Source organism: Jaculus jaculus, chromosome 3 (genome assembly GCF_020740685.1).
Source record: "Jaculus jaculus isolate mJacJac1 chromosome 3, mJacJac1.mat.Y.cur, whole genome shotgun sequence".
NCBI classification, from domain to species: Eukaryota; Metazoa; Chordata; class Mammalia; order Rodentia; family Dipodidae; genus Jaculus; species Jaculus jaculus.
Window position 1 is genome coordinate 126,151,985 of NC_059104.1, and position 23,697 is coordinate 126,175,681.

General features: G+C 41.9%; 2 protein-coding genes across 3 annotated transcripts in view; one reads left to right on the forward strand and one right to left on the reverse strand.

The window, feature by feature from the left end:
• Positions 1–4,384, reverse strand: part of Naalad2 (N-acetylated alpha-linked acidic dipeptidase 2) — a 44,626-nt gene extending 40,242 nt beyond the window's left edge. For both annotated transcript variants that reach the window (XM_045145798.1, XM_004661885.3), the window contains exons 1-2: positions 4,353–4,384; positions 3,739–3,850 (exon numbers count right to left, since the gene is read on the reverse strand). In XM_045145798.1, the coding sequence (XP_045001733.1) occupies positions 3,739–3,794 (56 nt within the window). In that variant the 5' untranslated portion in view covers positions 3,795–3,850; positions 4,353–4,384. The remainder of the gene's footprint in view (positions 1–3,738; positions 3,851–4,352) is intronic.
• A 17,620-nt stretch (positions 4,385–22,004) lies between these two features.
• Positions 22,005–23,237, forward strand: LOC101617712 (upstream-binding factor 1-like protein 1). Its single transcript, XM_004661886.2, has one exon. The coding sequence runs from the start codon at positions 22,005–22,007 to the stop codon at positions 23,235–23,237; it is 1,233 nt and encodes a 410-aa protein (XP_004661943.2).
• The last annotated feature ends 460 nt before the right edge of the window (positions 23,238–23,697 follow it).

Consider the following 23,697-nt stretch of genomic DNA (forward strand, 5'->3'; position numbering starts at 1 on the left):
GGGCCTACACCTATTAAACTCTCTATAAAAAAAAGTAAGGGTTATCTCATTTGTCCTGGTGCTAACTTACTCTCTGTTGGAGAATCTGATTCTCTTTTTCAGATAGATGTAGATCCTAAGGAGAGAGCCACCCCATCATACCTCAAAAGGGCCCCGGCTGAAAATAAGGAAAATCGGCGAAACAAGCAAGAGTGCTGTTTTCCTGATGAACTGGATACTAGCACAAGGGGGAAGGAGACCAACACAGAGACAAATCAACTCCTACCAAATCAGAGAGCCAGAGCAGCAGAGGCCCCCAACACCTCATCACTGAAGCAGACCAAAAATGAACCCAGCATGGCTCAGGGAAATTTTGTGGAAGAGGGGGCAGAAAGAATGTCAGGACCACATGTTGGGTCATGATATGCAGAGACATTTATCGTACCAATAACTGTGGGCTAACTCCACAATGCACAACCCATATACCTCAACAAGGAGGGGCCAATATTGAGGGGGTAGGTCACGGATGAGCCAAATAATGGTACCAAACTGCCTGTACGTGAAGAATAGAAAACTAATTTTAAAAAATAAGAATAAAATAAAATAAATTTTAAAAAAATTTTAAAAGCAGTTTTTAAAAGTCCCACTTATATCAGTAGAGCAATAATAAATACTTTTAAAACAGTTTTCAAGTTAATTATCAAATAACCAAAAGAACACACGGCAATGAAGACAAATTTTCATTGAAAACTTACTAGATGCTAAGTGCCTTACTGGCAGTTGTCCCTGTTATCTCACTCAGTCCTCACAATCCTTTGCCCTCCATATTCATTTTGCAAGTAAAGAAACTGAATTTTTTTATTTACATTTATTTACATTTTCACACCTAAACAACGTTGAGGCTAGTATCTCACATTACAACCTTCTAATCTTTAGAAACAGTGGCATTTCTCAATAAGTCATGTGATCTTATTAAATAGTTGCTTAAACTACTTCAACAACTCCTTATATTCTGCATCATAACATTCTCACTCCAACATCCATCTGAAGCTCTTTACCTCCAGCACACCCATCTACCTTTCAGCCTGGCTCCCTGTCATTCCCCTCACAAACCTACTCAGCCCTTGACCTCCAGCACACCCTTCTACCTTTCAGCCTCACCCTCCTCACAGATTTTGTCCTGTGGCACTGAGCATTCTCATTTCCTCCTCTCTCCTCTTCAACCCTTTCAGGCATTCTCTCAGGCACAAATATTGCCCCATCTACCAGAATCTCCCTCTATCTCTCCCACCTGCAGACTTGTTCATCCAGGAAGATTCCAAGTATCAACTGCTCTGGGAAGCTTTCCCTTTCTACATAATTAAATGAAAATTTCAGGCTGCAGATGTTTAATAACTTACATAATCCTCTTAAAAATACAACTGATTTTAAACAGAAGTTATTTTATACTTGTAGAGAAAAACAGTGAAATTGGATGTATTTAATTTCTAATTTACCTAATTGCTTTACTTTCTACAATGGACAGGTACTATTCTTGCAATTAGAGAAAAATAAATGTTTTTCTTAAATAATGTGGAGAATTACTATGAATTTGTTTTTCTTTCTCAACTTTTAGAGAACCTGCTGTAATGAAACACAGAAGTAAAAAAAAATTAATTAAATGAATAAAGTTTTAAAAAGCAGAGCACCGTATTTGCTTCTCAAGTTGGGCATTACATTTTAACTTGGTAATGTTCAGGATTTTTTTAAAGTACAATTAGAAACAATATTCTCTCTTGAATGTTTCATTTTTATTACTTATGATATAGAGAGAAAGAAAAGAAGAAGTATAGGGGCATGCCAGGGTCTCCTGCCACTGCAAAAAAAAAAAAAGAGGCATGTGCCACTGCATGTCTGGCCTTATAGGGATACTGGGGAATTGAGCCTGGAGCCATTAGGCTTTTTAAGCAAGAGTCTTTAACCATCTCTCTAGCCCCCTTGCATGTTTCTTTTAATAAAAGAAATTCTTTTTGAGGTGGGGTCTCATGCTAGCCCAGACTAACCTGGAACTCACTCTATAGTCCCAGGCTGACCTCAAACTCATAGCAACCCTCCTACCACTGCCTCCTGAGTGCTGGGATTAAAGAAAGCCATGTGCCACCACACACGGGTTACATGCGGAGATCTTAGGACAATCTTGGGGAGTTTGTCCTGTCTTCCTTCTTTGAGACTAGGTCTCTCCTTACTTTGCTGCTGCATGCACCAGTTTTGCTTACCCACAAGCTTCCAGATTCTCCTGGCTCATCTCCCATTGCCCAAAGTGCATTGGGATTACATATGCATGTGCCACTTTGCATCTAGCTATACATGAATGCTGGAGACTCAAACTCTAGCCAGCAGACTTCCAAACAAGCACCTTTAACTGTTCCATCTTCCCAGCCCTAAAGCTAATATTTAATGGCATCTTTTTTTTTTTTTTTTTTTTGGTTTTTTGGAGGTAGGGTTTCACTCTAGTCCAGGCTGACCTGGAATTCACTATGTAGTCTCCGGGTGGCCTTGAACTCACGGTGATCCACCTACCTCTCTCTCCCTCCCAAGTGCTGGGATTAAAGACGTGCAACACCACACCCGCCTAATTGCACCTTTTGAAAGGTCTGAACATAGCAATACATGTGCTTATTCATAAAGAGCTGGGCATAGTGGCCCACGTCTGCAATTTCAGCACACAGGAGGTAGAAGAAAGAGAATCAGGAGTACAAGGTCATCTTCTGGTACATAGGGAGTTCAAGGTCAAGCTGGTATACATGAGGCACTCTTTCAAAAAAGGGGTGGGCTGGAGCAATAGCTTAACGATTAAAGTGCTTGCTTGTAAAACTAAGGAATCCATGTTCAATTCCCCAATAACCACATAAGCCAGATGCACAAGGTGGTGCATGCATCTGGAGTTTGTTTACAGTGGCTGGAGGCCCTGGTGAGCCCTTTTTTTTTTTCTTCTCTCTCTCTCCTTTCTTTCTCCTTCTTTCTCTCTCTCAAGTAAATGAAAATATTTTTAAAAGAAGTTCATAAGCCCACCCCTGGATATTATTACTTTCTCATGCTTTGGAGCTGGAGGGTTTTACTGATCCTTTCTGCTTTCATTTTGTTCTATTTGTAAATAACGAATTTATATTTGCAAAGTGGGACAAAGGTTTAAGCTTGTGGCAAACACAATCTGAAATGCTGACCTTTATTAAACCATTGACTTGGCAACCTCATAATGCTTCCTAACAGAATGCAGTGTGTAGAAATAAATAAATAGAAGAAATTGCTGATTAAATCCAGGCTGCTGATTAGGTGCATGCACAAGGAACAAAGAGTGACATTCAGTTGCAGTCCACAGTTACAGGGAGATGAAACAGCTCTGCAAGCCATCCACTGTTCTGGACGATGGCCTTCCAGGGAAGGAAAACTCTTCAGTAATAGCTGGGGATGTCACCCTAAGCGCGTTAAAGAGATATTTTGGCCGGGCGTGGTGGCGCACGCCTTTAATCCCAGCACTCAGGAGGCAGAGGTGGGAGGATTGCCGTGAGTTCGAGGCCACCCTGAGACTCCATAGTGAATTCCAGGTCAGCCTGGGCTACAGAGAGACCCTCCTTCGAACCCCCCCCCCAAAAAAGAGATATTTTGAACAACCATAAACTGATGAGCAATATATAATTTCACACACAAATTGCCCAAGTTTTCATGTTTTATACAATATTTGAATAGTATTTTAGGGTAAAACATGCAAAACAAACTTACCGAAGAAATGATCTAATGTTTTCAGCTTTCATTTCAGATAACAGTTTCTGCTGCATGCTTTGATGTTCGCGAGATGACGTGGTTGTTTCTTTGAGAGGCTTAATAAACCAGCCTGAGAGGGGAATTAAAGATGCACAGACACGCAACACAAACACACGATTTTTTACACTGTTAAACACCAAAGAACGAGGACAAGCCAGCCTGAACAACTGTCTTTACACTGGTAGTCTTGTAAAATATGTGAAATGCAGAAAACTTTTAAACTCTGATACATAACTTCGGTTTGGCGACACAAGTTTTACTTGAGAGGAGCAGTTTGAATTCTCCCGTTATGCACCCATAAGGCAAGGCCCCTCTATCCTTCTGGGAGTTCGTCTGTAAATAGTTCCTGGCACGCATGGTGCACCACAAAAATAGGCGAGTAAAAGATCGTTGTGCCATGTTAACCTTACTTGGAGATAAAATCGTCTTTTTTTCATCCCCTTAGTGACATCCGTAAGTGGTCTTTCCAGCAGCCTATGACCCTTCCCTAAGCTCAATGGGTATTCAAGATGCTTGAATTTCGGCCACAGAATGCCTGCCATTTGGGCCTCCGGGCTTCCCGGCGCACTTACCCACCGCGGCGCCCGCCAGGAAGGCCGCCAGCGCCGCCGCCGCGCAGGCCCGCGGTCCAGGAGGGCCCCGGGTCCTCGCCATGCCGCCCCGCGCCCCGGGCCGCCGCCGCCGCCGCCGCAGGCCTGGGAGCCGAGGGCGGAGAGCGAGGCTGAGCGCGGGCGGGCACCGGGCGGAGGGAGCCCGAGCCGGGGAGCCAGCCGGCGCCCAGCCAAGCGTCCTGATGGTTTCCTGAAGTGACTACCCGCATCCCAAGAGCCAGCGAGGGGGGACTGCAAGACACACTGAAGGGCATTCCGTCCCAGATGTCACCTGGTCAGGTCGAGGACTGTGTCCCCGCTGCTCTGTAACAAGCCTCGACCCAGCATCATCCCTGTGGGATGAAACCTTATCCCCTCCCTCAGCACTCTGGACTGTTGTAGATTTAAATAAATAAAATTAACCACCTAAACAGCCTTGCACTATTACAGTAGGTTATTTTCTTTAACTCTCCTCCTCGACCCCAACAGGCTGGAGAGATGGCTCATCAGTTAAAGGCTCTTGCTTGCAAAGTCTGACTGCCTGAGTTCAATTCCCTAGTACTCAAGTAAAGCCGGATGCACAAAGTGGCGCCTAAATCTGGAAGTTCATTTGCAGTGGCAGGAAGCCCTGGCCGTGCCCATTACTCCCTATTTGCTTCTCTCCCCCGTCCCCCCACCGTGTGTGTCTCAAATAAATAAAATATTAAAAAATAATGTTCCTGTCTTTACTACTTAGTTGTGAGTTCCTTGCAGGGGGCGGGGGAGGGGCGGGGGGGGCGGGGGTGCGCGCGCAAGCGGAGGTCAGAGGCCACCTCGGGTTTGCGCTCGCTGCTCTTCCCGCGCACGAGTTTCCGGATCTCCCGCCCCGCCCTCCGGGATTGCAGCCGCGTGCGCCGCTCCGCGTGCCGCGAGGAGCGCGAGGCGAACCGAGCTCGTCTGCAAGCGTGCAAGACCACCCGCGGAGCCGTCTCCCACCCCGACGGTAGGTTCTTAAATGTCATTGCTGTCTTTATACTAATATTAGACTTATAATGCGTTTATCTCCATTTATAAAATTTATAGTTGAGCCGGGCATGGTGGCGCACGCCTTCAATCCCAGCACTGAGGAGGCAGAGATAGGAGGCTTGTTGTGAGTTCAAGGAAACCCTGAGTCTACAAAGTAAATTCCAGGTCAGCCTGGGCTAGAGTGGGACCCTGCCTCAAAAAACAAAAATTTATAATTGACTTCTCTTGTCTAACCAGAAAAATTTATAATTGACTTCTCATCTCTAACCAGAAATGCTTTTGCAACGCAATCAAAGTTACTAAGTAGACTTTCAAGGTGAGGGTACCTCTCAGGTTGTGGCTAGCCTAATCCTTATTGTGGGCAGGTCTGGATAAAGCCCCTTTGCTTCCAACAAGTTGCTAGAAGTTTCCAAGCGAGCTTTTCTTGGGTGTTTGTAATGACTGTGATAAACTTGTTTCCCCACCCCAGACCCCACCCCCACCAAGGTAGGGTCTCACTCTAGCCCAGGCTGACCTGGAACTCATTCTGTAGTCCCAGACTGGATTTGAGTGCTGGGATTAAAGGCGTGAGCTACTACTTCAGTCTCGCCCTTGAGTTGTTTAGTTTGGGGGGGTATTTTTTAATGTTTTATTTATTTGAGAGAGAGAGAGAATGGGAACTTCAAGGCCTCCAGCCACTGCAAAGGAACTCCAGACACAAGCGCCCCCTTGTGCATCTGACTTACATGGGTCCTGGGGAATTAAACCAGGGTCCGTAGCCTTCGCAGACAAATGCCTTAACCGCTAAGCCATTTCTCCAGCCCCCCTTGAGTTTTATCTTGAAACTTTTGTAGAATTCCTTTGAAATAAATACCTTTACTGAAATAATTGCATATTGTGAAAGTCCAGAGTAACTTCAGTGCTTCCACCTCAGTCCCTTGGACCTTCCACAACGAATGCCTGTGTTGTTGTTTTTTTTTTAATATTTTTATTTATTTATTTGCAAGCAGAGTGAGACAGAAAATAGGGAATGGGCAGGCCATGCCAGGGACTCCAGCCAGGGTCATTAAGCTTTGCAGACAAGTGCCTTAACCACTGAGCCATTGCTCCAGCCCACCTGTTTTTTGTGTTTTTTTTTTTGTTTTGGGGGCGTTGTACTATAGAAATGTACTCCTTTTTCAAAGTTATTTTTGTGGTGAAATAAATTTCCTCAAATGTCAATACAGCAGTATGTAGAAAACCAGAAGAAATTATTTAAATAGCACAATAACCAGTGAAGTAACTGTCCAAAACAGGGCTTTAAAACACACACACACACACACACACACACACACACACACACACACACACACACAGGGGCTGGAGGAATGGCTTAGCAGTTAAGGCATTTGCCTGCAAAGCCAAAGGACCCAGGTTTGATTCCCCAGGACGCACGTTAGCCAGATGCATGTCTGCAGTTCGTTTGCAGTGGCTGGAGGCCCTGGCGCACTTGCGCTCTCCCTCCCTCTCTCTTTCTGTGTCTTTCTTTCTCTGTCAAATAAATAAATATGTAAATTCGTAAATAAATGAAATATTTAAAACACACACACACTGAGCACGAGCAGCCAGAATTATTTTATGCTATGCAGATGAAGAATTCAGGGTTTGAAATTAGGGATGGTGACTAGTGCCTATAATCCCAGTACTTGGGAGTCTGAGGTAGGAGGATTATTATGAGTTTGAAGCCAGCCTGGACTACAGAGTGAGTTCCAGGTCAGTCTGGGCCAGAATGAGACCCTGCCTCAAAAAAAAAAAAAAGATGTTTGAAATAGCAGTAGCTATCCAGTGTCTTAACGGTTGGGACAAGATTCTCCTTACAAACAAGATTAAGTGTTCCTCATGTGGCACATGAGGACTGATTATATACTTTGTTGATTTCTAGACTCTTCGCTTTATCTATTGACACATCAAAATTATCTCTGCAAAGTTTGTTAGATTAAATGATTAAAATGACATGTACAAAATTTTATTTTCCTATTCATCTCAGTTTTGATTTTGGTAGCTAATTAAAGTTTGGTTAATAGAAGAAATTTATGCATCATTTAGCATAATTTGCCAATTTGATTAATCTTCCATCTGAAGTTAAAATTTTATTATGAATTTAATTAGTGTTTGTTGAGAAACTATAGCATGACCCACTACAAACTTCTGAGGACAGAATCCTTGCCTTTTCAAGGCCTATAGTGGAGTGACAAACCTAGTGATGAAATGTAAGAAGTTCCAAGAAAAAGCGATTCCTCTGCTACAGTGATCGCCAGTGCTCTGTCAGGCAGCATCTGCAGTCTGTGCCTTTGATACCCATTTTGCGAAGTCCACGTGGCTGGTTTAGCAAGTCTTTAGTCTCTCTCTCTTTTTTTTTTTTTTTTTTTTTTTTTTTTTGCTTTTTTGCTTTCTTTTGGTTTTTCAAGGTAAGGTTTCAGTCTAGCCCAGGCTGACCTGGAATTCACTCTGTAGTCTCAGGGTGGCCTCGAACTCATGGTCATCTTCCCACCTCTGCCTTCTGAGTGCTGGGATTAAAGGCATGTACCCCCACGCCTGCCAGTATGTAACAAAGCAGCATAATTGATTTATGTTAAACATTTAAAATTTTTCCTTCAATGCTTAATGTGTATATTAGAAACATTTTCCATTAGAAAACAAATCTCTCAAGAAAACTTTTCAACCTGCTCATGAGTCAGTAGATCTGTAAAATGACAAAACCATTCTTTTCCCAGTCATCAAGTTAAAATTCTCTTATATGGAACATTTTCCCCCTGTTTTCATATGGAAAGAGCAACCTTGCAGTTGTCAAGTCAGAATCCCTTCAGCTGGGTTACGGTCATGCTTTTGAAAAGAGTGTGACAAAGTTGGGTGTGTTTGCATATGCCTTTAATCCCAGCACTTGGGGCTGGGGCAGGAGGATTTTCTCCAGTTTAATGCCAGTCTGAACTACATAGTAAGTTGCAGGCTAGCCTGAACTAATACTGAATCTCAAAAAAAAAAAAAAAAAAAAAACCGAATGAAAGAAGGATGAAGAGGGCTGGAGAGATGATTTAGCGGTTAAGTGCTTGCCTAAGAAGCCTAAGGACCCAGGTTGGAAGCTCCATTCCCCAGCACCCACGTTAGCCACATGCACAAGGGGGTGCACGCATCTGGGGTTTGTTTGCAGTGGTTGGAGGCCCTGGCACGCCCATTCATTACCCCCCCCTCTTTCTCTCTGTTTCTGTCTCTCTCAAATAAATAAATAAATAATGAACAATAAAAAATTTTTAAAAAAAGAAAAAATGGTTTAACATATCTAAGAAAATCAACATATATAAATTCCTTACTAAATATTCCAATAATTCAGGGTTAATGAAGAAGGAATAATGTTTAGTTTGATGAGAAAGTGGCTAGATATTTGTCACATCCACACTCTCGCAAGAGGCTATATCTCTGTTCCATACTTTAAGATGTTGCCTTGTCCTAGATGCTTACTATCTAGACATAGACATGAAGCCATTATGATGTTACAAGGTGACATTACTACAGAAGTGATACCAGGCCCACATAGTATGGTCATTCAGACAGCAGTGTCCACTTTCTTAAAAAATGAATGGTTGGTATCATAGTAATTGTCATTCATGAGAATCCAGTTGAACATTTCTAAAATTCTGGACCCAGTTATCATTTCAAATACAAAATGAGCTGTTTTAATATCAGTACAGTGATCAGTATACAGAAACCTTTGGAGCCAAGGAGAGGTGAGACAAAGGTAGTGAGAAAAATGAGAAGAAATTTAAAGTCAAAGCAGAAACCATGACTGGATGGTGTCCTTCTGATGTCACAATTACTCTACTCAACAATAATGTAGAAATTAGGAAACAGCCACCTAGTTAAAATGTAAAACAGATGGGAGGACTCCTGCCTTGGCTCCTGTCAGGCTGGCATTACCATTGGAACCCACATATTGGTAAGTTAGATAAATTTGGCCTTTAACCCAGGTTTTCCTCCTTAGCCTTTCTCATCCTGTATGATGAACAGCATTTAACCCGTTGCCCATGACGGTGTTCACCAGAGCCAGGGCGCTCTGGTGCTTCATCTTCCCGTGCCCTTATTCTCTTAGCCTTCGTTTCAGCCAAAGCCCCTGTTTTCCTCAGTGTCACTTGTGACTAAATCCTCTAGACTCTTTCACTGAAAGTCCCTTTTTCTGACATGTATTTTCATTTGACAAGGCCACTTCCTAAAAACCAGCTAACTGGCCATGTCCACTTCTTGTTCCCCCTTTGACCACAAAGGTCAGAAGGGAAAGGCAGACCTTGTCCTACCACGTGCTTTCTTTAGTTTGCTTCTGCCTGATTGTCCTCTTTGTTTCCCTTTCATCCTTGGGGTCATCAGACCCTTTCCATTGGTATTAATGGTGGCCTTGTTGGCTTTGAGATGATCTCATCTTTGCCCCTGTGCACCCCATTTTCTTACACATCTCACATCCACACCTTCAGAAGGCTCTAGGGATTCTGTACTCAGAACATCTTTGCCAGAATCTTCTCATGTTAACTAAATCTCTCCTTTAGACTTCTGCAAAGCCTCTTCATTTGATTCTTCTCCTCTACGCTCTCTTACATAGTCCGTCTTTGACTTAATGCAATGTTCTTCCTAAAGCAGCAATCAGATCATATTATTTAAGCCCTCCAAAACCTCCCATTAAACTCAAAAACAAGTACAGATTCATAACAGTGGCCACTGAAGCCCATATGATCTCATTTTTAAACTTCACCTCCCTTCATGGGAAAACTTCATCAAGAAAATACATGTGGGCTGGAGAGATGGCTTAGCGGTTAAGCGCTTGCCCATGAAGCCTAAGGACCCTGGTTCGAGGCTTAGTTCCCCAGGACCCACATTAGCCAGATGCACAAGGGGGCGCACACGTCTGGAGTTTGTTTGCAGTGGCTAGAGGCCCTGGCACGCCCATTCTCTCTCTTCTCTCCCTATCTGCCTCTCTCTCTCTGTCACTATCAAATTAATAAATAAAGATAAGCAAAAATTTAAAAAAAAAGAAAATACATGTGCAACAACACACAGAGATTAGGCAACCACCACATCAACAGAGACCACCAGCATCACAAAGAAAGCAGACAGACTCACAGGGAGGCCTTGCAGGGCCTTGCTCGCCTATAGTGGTATCAGTAGTATGTGTGTGTGCAGGTGAAGGGGCCATAATGTTGTCTGTATAATGGACTAATACAGTATTTTATGAAAAGAAGAGGTGATCAAAACTACAAATTTCCAAAAATAGAATAAAAACACCTTGACAGGTCAAAATGGTTAATATAAATAGTACTCATTTCTTTAAATACATTATAATGCAAGCTAGAGAGATGGCATAGCAGTTAAGGCGCATGCCTGTGAAGCCTAAGGACCCAGGTTTGATTCTCCAGGTCCCACATAAGCCAGATGCACATGGTAGTGCATGCATCTGGGGTTCATTTACAGTGGCTTGAGGTCCTGCCATGCCTATTCTCTCTTTCTCTCATATAACTAAATAAAAAAATTTTTTAAATAAATGAATACATTAAAATGCAATATAAGTCCAGACATAACACGATCATCTGAGACTATAATTTATATGATTATTAAGTCAAATAGCTTTATCTTATACACTGAAAGGTTCATTTCTCTAATTACAGAGGATGGAGGACTGTTGTCTTGTGGGCAATATTTGCCTCTCCTAGGCTGTCACAAAAAGCACTGAGAATGTGAAGGCCTCAGGAGCCATTTTCTGTTGCCCCAGTTTCTTTTTTTAAATTTTTATTTTTATTTATGAGAGAGAGAGTGGACATGGCAGGGACTCTAGCCACTGCAAACTTCAGATACATGTGCCACCTTGTGCATCTGGCTTATGTGGGTTCTAGGGAGTCGAACCTGGGTCCTTAGGCTTTGCAGGCCATCTCTCTAGAGCCCACTTCCCAGTTTCTTAAATATGATTCAGCTTTAGTGAAAGCTTAGGGCTGGAGAGATGGCTTAAAGGTTAAATGCACTTGTTTGCAAAGCCTGGTAGCCTGAGTCAGTTCCCCAGTACCTGCATAATGCTAAATTTACAAAGTGGCACATTCATCTAGAGTTCATTTGCAGTGGTGAAAGGCCCTGGCACACCCATTCTTTCTCTGTCCTTGCAAATACATAAATTTTAAAAGAAACCTGTTTCGTTTCTTTATTGTTTTGTTTATTTGTTTTGATATAGGGTCTCACTGTAGCTCAGGCTGATCTGGAACTCAATCTGTAGTCCCAGACTGATCTCAAACTCATGGCAATCCTTCAGTCTCTGCCCCCTGAGTGCAGGGATTAAAGACATGTGCAGCCATGCCTGACTAGTAAAGTTTATCTTTCCTAAAAGCAGTTATGGATATTTTCCTTGGGCAACTCCTCTGTACTAACATATTATTGTTATTGTTGCTGTGATTTTTAATTCTGAGACAGGGCCTATGTAGTCCAGGCTGGCCTCCAACTCCTGGCAATCTTCCTATCTCTCAGCCTCCCAAGTGCTGATATAACAGGCATTTACAGCCATGCTTGGTTTAATATTTTTTTAAAGATTTATTTTTATTTATTTATTAGAGAGACAGTGATGGAGAGAAAGAGAGAGAATGAGAAATGGCATGCCAGGGCCTCTAGCCACTGCAAACAAACCTCAGATGCATGCACCACCATGTACATCTGGCTTTCGTGGGACCTGGAGAATCAAACCTTAGGCTTAGGCTTCACAGGCAAGCTCCTTAACTGCTAAGTCATCTCTCCAGCCCTTAATATATTTTTACTATTTTATTTATTTACTTGTTTGAGAAAGAGGGAATGGGTGTGCCAGGGCCTCTAGCCAGTGCAAATGAACTCCAGATGCATGTGCCACTTTGTGAATCTGCTTAAGTGGGCACTGGGGAATTGAATCTGTATCCTTAGGCTTTGCAGACAAATGCCTTAACTGCTAAGCCATCTCTCCAGCCCTAACATATTTTATGTTTTTAGTACTTTTATTTATTTATTTGAAAGCAGAGAGAGAGAGAGAAAGAAACAGAGAGATAGAAAGAATGGGAGCACGAAGGCCTCCAGCTGCTGCAAATAAACTCCAGGTTGCATGTACCACTTTGTGCATCTGGCTTTACATGGGTGCTGGGGAATTGAACCAGGATCACTGCGCTTTGCAGACAAGCACCTTAACCACTGAGCAATCTCTTCAGTCCCTAACATATTTTAGTAGAAGGTTTAATTTGCTAAATAATTTGTCTCAGATAATCATAGGACTTAAGAGCTGGTGTTATAGCTCTGGTACAGTGCTTGCTTAGTGTATATGAAGCACTGAGTTCGATTCTTAGCACTGAACAAAAGGAAACAAGCAGAATAAAAATGAAAGCTTCTTCTAAAATATAAATTTATATTTCTATTTAATTTGTATTTATAAATTTATTTAAATTTCTTCTAAAATTCCCTAGTGCCTACATAAAGCCAAATGTAAAAAGTAGCATATGTGTCTGAAGGATAAGAGGCCCTGACGTGCCTGTTCATAGTCATTCATTCTTTCTCTCTCTTTCCTTGCAAATAAATAAAACTATTTTTGCTGTCTTTTTTTCTAATAAAAATATTTTAAAATATTATCTAGAATAGAGTTCAAAGTTTAAATCATATACAAGGTACACATTTTGGTTTTTAATTTTTGTTTTTTTTGTTTTTTTTGTTTTTTGTTTTTGAGGTAGGGTCTCACTCCTGGTATTCACTATGTAGTCTCAGGGTGGCCTCAAACTCTCAGCAATCCTCCTACCTCTGCCTCCCAAGTGCTGGAATTAAAGGTGTGTGCCACCACACTCAGCTTTTTAAGAGTATTTTTATTTATTTTCAAACAGAGAAAGGGAGAGACCAAAGAGACAGACAGACAGAATGGCTATGCCAGAACCTCCAGCACCTGCTAATGAGCTCCAGATGCACACACTACTTTGTGCATATGGCTTTACATGGTTACTGGGGAATCCAGTGCCAGTCGTTTGTAGGCAAGTACCTTAACTGGTGAGCTGTCTCTCCAGCCCTAAGATGCACATTTTAATAGGGCTAATTGCATAAAGTTGGCAGCAACATATTTTTACTAATATCCTTCAGTTCCTCACAGTGACTGTCTGACAGAGTAACTCAAATGACACCCTGGTTTCTTTTTTTTATTAATTTTTATTATTTGCATGTGTGTGGGGAGGGGTCAGCTTGGGAACTGGACCAGTCTGGTAAACTTTACAAACAAGCACCTTTAGCCTCTGAGCCATCTTTCCAGCACCTCACATACAGTTTTTAAGACCTACTAGTGTGATAAAGTATCTTAGTCAATATTTGTTTTTTAATATTTTTCTTTTTGGGAGAAAGAGACTTACTCTAGTCCAGGCTGGCTTCAGGATCACTGTGTAGCCTAGACCAGCCTCAAACTCATGGTCCTCTTGCCTGGGCTTGTGAGTTCTGGGATTATAGGCATGGCCATCACTCTCTGCAATAATAGTGAATGATGAGAACGGTAATAGAATCTAGAGTAGAAGAACTAAGCTTAGACTTAGTTTATATTTATATATAACTGTGTCACACTCACAGCACAGATCACCCAGGCTGGCAGGCTTTTCAAGTGGGCACTTTTAACTGCTGAGTCATCTTTCCAGCCCCCTTTTTGTCTTTTAATATATTGTATTTAATTGTGTGTAAGCAGAGATATACATAAAGAGAGAATGGGCACTTCAGGGCCTCTAGCCACTGTAAACAAACTCCAGATTTATATGCCACTTCGTGTATCTGGCTTATTACCTGGGTACTGGGGATTTGAACCAGGGTCATTAGGTTCTGAAGACAAGAGTCTTAACTGCTGAGCCATCTCTCCAGCATCCCCCTTTTCTCTTAAAAATATTTTGTTTATTTATTTGCAAGTAGAGAGAGACAGAAAAAAAGAGAAAGAAAGTATAGGTGTTCCAAGGCCTTTGCAAACACTCCAAATGCATGTGCTTACAATGTACATCTGGCTCACTGGAGAATTGAACCTGGGTCCTTATGCTGTGCATGCAAGCTCCTTAACCTCTAAGCCATCTCTCCAGCCCTGTTTTCTTTTTAATAGTTGCGTAAGTTGATCCCTAAGACCTTGCTGAAGAGATTACTTCATCTAGAAACATGTTGAGGGCTACAGGTTCACCTAGTAACATTCAGGGACACCTACTACATTGTTGATGTATGGTGGTGTACATGTAAGGCTCCAGTTTATGGGTACCAAGTGAGCATTATGTCACTAGGGGAACTATTTTTAACTATTATAACTATTATTAATGTCCAAGTATGATAAAAAATTACTATAGACCAAGGCAATAACTATGTAATTTAAGTACAAATTGGTATAAAATATTTGACATGTTTTCATTTTTAAAGCTTTTGTAGCTATATTCTAGAAGAATCACACAATGAGTCCTTGTGTTTTCAGCTTTTTAGTTTAAGAACTAAATTAGGTAAAGGGAAGAGAAAGGAAGGGAGGAGGGTACTTAATAGGTTGATATTATATATATGTAAGTACAATGATTGAGATGGGGAGGTAATATGATGGAGAATGGAATTTCAAAGGGGAAAGTGGGGGAGGAGGGAGGGAATTACCATGGGATATTTTTTATAATCATGGAAAATGTTAATAAAAATTTTAAAAAAGAACTAAATTAGCGATATGGCTCACTGGTAGAGGTATGGTCATTTCTGAGCATGCATGAAGCCCTGGGTTTGAATGTTTAGCATAGAAAAAAAAAAAGAAAAATAGAAAAAAGGAAGAAGAAATAAAAACAGTCTTTGTGATCACTTTTGAAGCTACTATGCAAACTCTTTATATTCTCTTCTTTTTTACAGTTTAATGGTTTAAGCTGTTTCTCACCATGATTTTAAAAATTTTTTTATTGACAGCTTTGATTCTTACAAACAATACCATGATAATTCCCTCCCCTCCCCCACTTTCCCCTTCACAAATCCACTCTCCATCATATATATACCTCCCTCTCTCTCCATTAGTCTCTCTTTTGTTTTGATAACATCATCTTTTCCTCCTATTATGAGGGTCTTGTGAAGGTAGTGCTCGGCACTGTGAGGTCATGGATATCGAGACCAATTTCTGTCTGGATGATTGCATTGTAAAGAGTCCTACCTTTCCTTTGGCTCTTATATTCTTTCTGCCACCTCTTCCACAATGGACCCTGAGCCTTGGAGGGTGTGATAGAGATGTTTCACTGCTGAACATTCCTCTGTCACTTCTTCTCAGCAAGTACTATGGTGCCTTTTGGGTCATCCTAGTGGTCAGCACCATCTGAAAAGAGAAGCTTCTCTAAAAAGTGAGAGTAGCATTAACATATGGGTATGAACATTAAGTGCTTAATGGGCAATTTGGTGGTGTAATATATGCATTTAGCCAGACAAGAACAAGCATTGCACTCCTAAGGCTCATGGACTCCCCTCCATAGGCTTTGATTAGATTTTCAGTACCAGGCATGTATTCCCTCCAATAAAGTGGGCCTCCAGTCCAATTACAGAGCAGTTGATTTTCCCATAACAGACGCACCACTGTTGCAACTCATTCAGTCATTTGGCCTGGCTGGCCAAACTTGAGGCTTGGAGTGTCCACTGTTTTCACTGCTGATGATGTCTTTCTCCCACAAGGCTGTATGCATTGTAGTTTTTTTTTTTTCTTTCCAGCTTTCTGTCAGCTGGTCTATGGGAGGAGGTTTTCAGTTTAGCCACTTGATTTCTCAGTGACCTTGCAGCCCAGGCATGTGGAGTCTTCAGCAGTAGGGTCTTTCTGGTGGGAAACCAAGAGCTTTGGCAATAACCTATAATGTTTTACCTCCCTGGCCAACAACTCACTGGAAAGTATCCCATCCCTGGTAATGAAATTTTTCTTATAACAGTCTATGGCTTCTGGGTGTGCCATTATCCAAAAAAGTAGGTTTTCATATGGCTTATTCACAATATGTTTAATTCTGATTAACCCTCCCCCACCCTTCTTTTACTCAGTCTCTTCTCCTGACCATTGAACCCCCAATAATCTGTTTGTCCACTTACGTATATACAATATCATCCCCTAAAGTCCATTTGTTTTTATTTCTTTAGAGACAGAGTCTTAACATTATGCACAGAGGCATTTCCTCCCCCCAAAAATAACTGACTACTGTTCCCACAATGCATAAAATACAACCGCATGGTGAATACCTGCAACCCTACTGAGGAGCATCCCCAACGGAATGGGGGCAGGTACGAGGGAAAAGAGGGTACCAACGCATGATGTATCCATACCAAACATCTTGTTATTGATGATAATAAATAATAATAAATGTAAAAAGTAAAGTCTTAAGTGCTAAGATTATAGGTATGCACTATCATACTTAGACTCATTTTTTAATGTATTAGTACAAAATTTTGGCAGGATTTCTAATGTTATTTTATTTATGTATTTATTTGAGAGAAAGAGGGAAGGAGGAAGAGGAAGAGGCAGATAGAGAGAGAAAATGGGTATGCTAAGCCTCTAGCCACTTTAAAATAACTCCAGATTCATGGGCCACCTTGTACATCTGGCTTATGTGGGTACTGGGGAATCGAGCAAACACCTTAACCTGTAAGCCAACTCACCAGCACATTGAAGATTTTGTTGTTAAGCTCACATTCCAGGGTGCCAAAGTATAGTACTTTCCAGTTGGTCTTTGAGATTAGGTTCTGAGCCCATTGTAGAGTCAGTTGTCTGCATTGTCACACATGTGTACAGTGTGTAACTCTTTGGACACAGTAATTTGCTATTCAAGTGTGTTGTTTCTGATCTAACTATTTTGCTGTGATCTCTAGTTTATCTTCTAAAGGTTGATCATTAAAACCCACATTATTTAAATATATATTTTTTAAATATATTGTATTTATTTGCAAGCAGAGAGAGGGGGAATGAAGGTACTAGAGCCTCTTGCCACTGCAAACAAACTCCAGACACATGTGCGTCTGGCATTACTTGAGTGCTAGGGAATTGAACCCAGGCTGTCAGGCTTTGCAAGCAAGAGCTTTTAACCACTGAGCTATGTCTCCATCCCCAAATCTCATAAACTTTTTATAGCTACAGAACAAAACCAAAGCACTTTTTCAAATACATTGATTGAGACATCAGTGTGATAACAGCCCATCATTTGAAATTTTATCAATTACTTTTTAGTAGTTATCCTCACATCTGCTCCATCCTGATTGGCAAGTGGACTGTCCAATATGGTCAGCTTTGGACCAAGTGCTCCTGATGAAGCAATACTGCTCAAAGTCAACATACAAAATCTAGTACTGCTGAGAAGATGATTGCTCAAGTAACACACTGTCGATTCTTGACAGCTGCCCGGGCTAGAGTTAGAGTAAGGTAGAAAAAACTTCAGTTTTCTTTTTTGAATTCAAAACACTTCAAAGTTCTTAGAATCCACTTCCTTGGATAATTAAGGCCATCCCTGCACTTAAGAGGACCCTGGCATTCTTAACAAACATCTGATGACATTTTCAAATGTTGTTTTACCATTGCACCTAATGCAACTTCACACAGCTGGTTTGTGATCAGAGTAGGAAGTCCCTCAAGCCTTAAGAACAGCTGTGATATCAGGCACTGGTTTTCGCGCAGACCACCTGCTTTGCTGTCGCTCTCAAAAATCTCTCCAACTTCCTTCTTTATTCCTACTGAACCACCTGAGGCAGGCCTAGTAGTTTGAATTCCTTCTCCCAACACTTCAATCAGTCATCAGTCAATTAAGGAAGTAGCAGAGCAGTAAGACCTGGCAGCCTCTCCTCAGTTTCCACAGAACATCTCTGTATTGGGAATGGCATCATTAGCCTATGTTTTCTTTTTCTACAACTTTCTGTATATCAACACCAAATAAATATCACTGATATTCATTTTTATGTAGTCTATAAAGATAATTCTTCCACTCTTCCATAAAAATTATTTTCACATAAATAAGACATAAAGAATTGCCAGCCAATTGATGGGTCTTGGTCACTAAGAGGAGAGTAGGTAGAACAACCAACGGACGACTGCACACTTGGTATTTTCTGAACACTCCCTGTTTTACATGTGCGCTTCTCAATTTCTATTTCAAGGGTGGTCAGTGTCTTAAAATGTCTGACATGTAAGCATGCCATTCTTGGCTTTGTTTATTGGATCTGCCCAAATTGCACAAACAGTTTTTTACTATCCAGGATGGTTTTTGCTTCTTGATGTCAAAGCCTAGATAGGCACAGTAAGCACTGTGTTGATCATAAAAGCTATTAGTCTCAGGCTGGCAAACCAACCCTAAGGGTGTGTCCACTGAGACATAAACTTACTTGAGGAGTTTAGAAAGGTATTGACTTAATCTCAAACTTAAACTCACAGCAATCTTCCCACCTTAGCCTCCCAAGTGCTGGGATTAAAGGTGTGTGCCACCACACCCAGGGTGTGTGTGGGAGAGAGAGACAGAGATGAGAGAGGCATAGAGAAAATGGGTATTCCAGGGCCTCAGGCTCCTGCAAAAGAACTCCACACACACAGCCACTGAGCATCTGGCTTTACATAGACACTGGGAAATCAAACTTGTGTCATTAGCTTTATAGGCAAGCACCTTAACTTCTGAGCTCTCTCTCCAGCCCTATTTTATTTCTGCCTCAACTATTTGAAATGACTTCCTTTCAAATTTGTTTATGGATCTGCTTTTGCTAGATTTAATTATAAATTCAGGCATGTCTTTTCCTTTTGCAATGGTATGAAGATGGCAGTAGTTTATAACATTTCTCTCAGCAGCTGTGGCTGGCCCCAGATGTAAAAATAATAGTATGAGGGATTTTTTTGACAGCTATATGTAGAAAGGAAAGAGGATTATCTGAGCATGGTAGCTCATCACTTTAATCCCTCATAAGCCTAAGGTAGGAGAATCTCCCTGAGTTCAAGTCCCGTCTGGGCTATTAAGCGAGTTTCATGTCAGCCTGGCCTAAAATGAGAGTCTGCCTAAAAAAAAAAAAAAAAAAAAAAAAAAAAAAAAAAAAAAAAAAAAAAGGAGGAGGAAGGGAGGGAGGAGTTATAGAGGTTCCCTTAATGCTCAGCTTTCAGCTAAATTCTGGAAGTGTTCTCATTTTCATGAAAAATGTGAGATCTTCACATTTATTGGAGACTGTTTTAATTGCCAAAAACCGGTTGAATGAACTGTCATTATTCATAGGGCTAGTTCCTGGGGAGGATTTGGCTCCATAGCTTCCAATCCAGTCCTGTTTGTAGTCGCTGAAATCCTAGAGTTTAACATGGGACTGTCCTGCCACTCACACAGAACCCAAATCTGGAGAGGCTACCCATGCTCCCAGACTTTGGTGGCAGTCCCAGGTGTGCATCTCCCAAGGATAGCAGGCACCCTTCATAGATACAGACTCTCTGCAGCTTCTATACTGTCCTTGTAGACTGTTGAGGCATAGCCCCTCCAAGCAATCTTTGCAACAGGAAAGGGACAGTGTTCACTCCATTCCAGAAACTCACCCAAGAATTTCCCTCTGAGTATTTTTGATTAACCAGTGATGGAGAGTATGAGATGTAACCCTAGCCTCATCCCACCAGAATAACACAGGAAGGGGTAAACCCACCCTAAAGGTGTATCCACTAGATGATGAGTTTAAAAAGGCGCTGACTTAATCTCAAAAACTTAATTAAATCATGCAAATTCTCTGTACTACAGAAACCCAAAAGGGGTGTGGCTTTACGGATCCTGCTATAAAAGCTTCCCAACTGTGCAGTGTCTTCTCAGAGGCACTAGGAGGTGATTACCGAGTGGACATCTGCGAAAGTCACAGCTGCCATCCAGAGAGCCCAGGAGAGACTGCACCTCAGAAGCAACTGGTGGATAGTGCTTCCATCACTGGTAAGACCCATTAGTGTAGCTGCGGGTGAGTCAGTATCCCAGTAGATGAATACACACTTCTACATTCCCCTCCTAGTTTAGGAAGATGTAGTAAGTCTAGTTCATACAAGTTATGTAAGTAAATTTCAGTTTACCATTGAGCTACAGAATTTTAGTCTGTATTGTTTTGACCATCTGAAATTTTTTTTCTCTTTGTGAATATTTGGAAGAGGAAGATGTATATATCATGTAGTTTTATTTTTGGCATTGGATCTAAACTAAGAGTACACATTATTGAATGTACAAAATGCTATGGGTGGAACCCTTCTACAACAAAGAGTCTTTTTCCACAACAAAAACAGTCTTGTCTTAACTATGAAAGTACACTTTTTAATGATCAGTTTAAGGTACTATTTTTTGGCAGTGACATAAGACCCTTAGCTAGGGATTTGGCTCATTAATGCACTTGTCTAATAAGCATTTCCATTCCCAACACAAAGAAAAAGAAAACTAGCATTATAATAAAAGATTTTGACTCAGTGGTACATGTGAGACTGATTGCAAAACAAGCCTGTGCAAGATAGTGATGACTTAGACTCAGTTTAAAAAAAAGAAAGATCTTCAATCTTGCAGAGGATATTTGAGAGGTTGAGGGGCACATCTTGCTATGTATACCAGGTTGACTTGTCCAGCAATTCTTCTTGCAGGGAATTAAAATAATTTGGACAGCTCTACCATTCAGTAGAAAGCATTTACTCCCATGCCCAGAGTCCAGATGAATCTATAAATCCGCTATTTGCTACAGGTTCACAGTCCAGCCATAAAAACACCACATGTCTGAAACACTCTGAGGCAGTGGTCTCCTGGTCTCAGCTTTTTGTCTTTACTTTAGGGACAGTCCTTGAAAGGGGCCACGGTTGGGGCTCGGCCAAGTAAAAGTCCTGTCCTATTTGGTCATTTTCTTTTCATGTCTTTCCCCCAATATTAAAACAATTTACTTTAGTCACTTTTTTGTTTGTTTGTTTTTTCAAGGTAGGGTCTCACTCTAGTTCAGGCTGACCTGGAATTCACTCTGTGTTCTCTGGGTGGCCTTGAACACTCAATAGTCCTCCTACCTCTGCCTCCCAAGTGCTGGGATTAAGGCATGCGCCACCACACCCTGCTTGGGCTTTTTGTTTTTTTTAACTTCATTTTATTTTATTTGTTTGAGAGAGAGAGGGAGAAAGGCAGAGAGAGAGAGCAGAGAAAGAAAATGGACGTGCCAGGGCCTTCAGCTATTGCAGACGAACTCGAAATACCTGCACCACCTTGTGCATCTGGCTTATGTGGGTCCTGGGGAATCGAATCTGGGTCCTTTGGCTTTGCAGGCAAGTGACTTAACTGCTAAGCCACCTCTCCAGCCCCATTCAGCTGTTTTAAAGGCATGCCTTTTTAAAGGGTTGTGAAGGAGACTGAAGTAAGTAGAGCTTGAATGTTTCAACTACAGCATATAAAAGGCAAACAATTTTTATTTCAAATGGTGAAATTTTCTATTTACATTTTTAAGACTCAGTTAAGCACTGTCAATGCAGTGTTATTTTTCTCCTAAATCCCAGTGATGGATATTAACATTCTTTTCTTTTCTTCTCAGAAATACAAAATCACACACACTGCTGAACTGCTGACACGCATGTGTGAGGAGATTTGAGACACTGTTGAGCTGTTTGCACAACAGAGACATTATTAGTGGCCCACATTCAGGGTCAACATGGCATCACTTCCCAGCCAAGGGCGCTGGTCTGCAAAAGACACCTTGAGGCTAATGGAGTGCATGGAGGAGAATCTGCTATCCAATGATAGCCGAGCATTCCAAAAATCCCAGGCAGATCTGGACTGGGAGAAAGTAGCTTTTGAACCCTTTACAGGAGAAATGTGCAGACTAAAGTGGCAGGAGATTTCTCAAAAATTAAGGAAATTCCGCACACTGTCAGAATTAGTTCTGGAAGCAAAGGAACAAGTTACACATCCCCACAAAAGTGGGAAGTACAAGAAGCACCCCGACTTCCCCAAAAGGCCCCTGACAGCCTACCTACGCTTTTACAAGGAGCAGAGGGCCCAGTACCTCCAGATGCACCCTGAGCTCAACAACAAGCAGCTGACCCGAGTCCTGTCGGAGAAGTACAGGCAGCTCCCTGAGCAGGCCCGGCAGAAGTATGTTCAAGATTTCCAGAAGGAGAGGGAGGACTTTGAGGAAAAAGTGGCTCAGTTCAGGAAAGAACACCCAGATCTAGCTCAGAAGTTCAAGAGACGTGTGGCACGCACAAGGGACCAAAGGAAAGTCCCTGAAAAATTGGAAGACAATGAGAAAAATGGGAGCTCTGCTCCAGAAATGGGTGAATTGTCCCCAAAGATGAAACTCAGAGAACCCAAAAAGCCCCCCATGAATGGGTATCACAAATTTCACGAAGATTCATGGTCAAGTAGGGAGCTGTGTCATTTGCCCATGAGGGAGCGCATGGTGGAGATTAGCAGGCGCTGGCAGCGTGTGCCCCCGAGCATGAAGGAGAACTACAAGAGGCAGGCTGAGGAGATGCAGCAGCAGTACTGGGTGGACCTGGACGCCTGGCTCAAGTCATTGTCGCCTGAGGAGTATGCTGCCTATGGAGGTGCACAGACCTCCTGTGGTAAGCGAAAGTGCACGATGGTGACAGATGGCCCCAGCCCCAAGTTCAGAATAATAGATCCACAGTCCTCCTCAGCAAAGGAGCTGCCAGAGCTTCCCAGGGAGAAGCAGGGGCTCCTGGCTGTGGGGTCAGACTCCTCAGAACCTACTGAGCGCTCCCCAAGAACAGGCGAGGATGGGATGGAAGATGGGACCAAGGATGAAGAGAGCAGCTCCTCAGAGTCGGGCAGTGGAGATGAAGATACAGATGAGAGCTCTGAGGACAGTCTGTCTGATTCATCCTCCTCAAAGGAATCCTCATTTTTAGACTCTATTTGAAACTGTTCTTATCCTATATTGTTTTTTCAAAACCCTCCCAGTCTAAAACCCTGGGCATTCCTGTTAGAGGGAGGGAAACCTGTTTGATAGTTTTTACCACATTGCCTTTCTCTCCTACTATATAGAGTATAGCTTGAGAAGCAGGGAGCTGGCCACAGTACTCACTATATCATAGTCCATAAACCTTGAAGGAGAAATAGTCCTGAGAGAATAGATTAGAAGCACATTATTATTTTATCTGAACCTTCTGTGGAATCGAAGTCTTGGGTATTTGAACACTGCTTATCTATGTGATGTCTGAGTTGATTCTAGGGTAGATCTATGAATCCTTCCTGCTGTTGCCATCAGTGAATCTTCGTATCCAAGACAGACACCGCATTATATAGTCATTTCTCTGTGCCATTATCTGACTCCAGCCTGCTCCTGCACCACAGTGCTTTTATGACGATGGTTTAGTGTT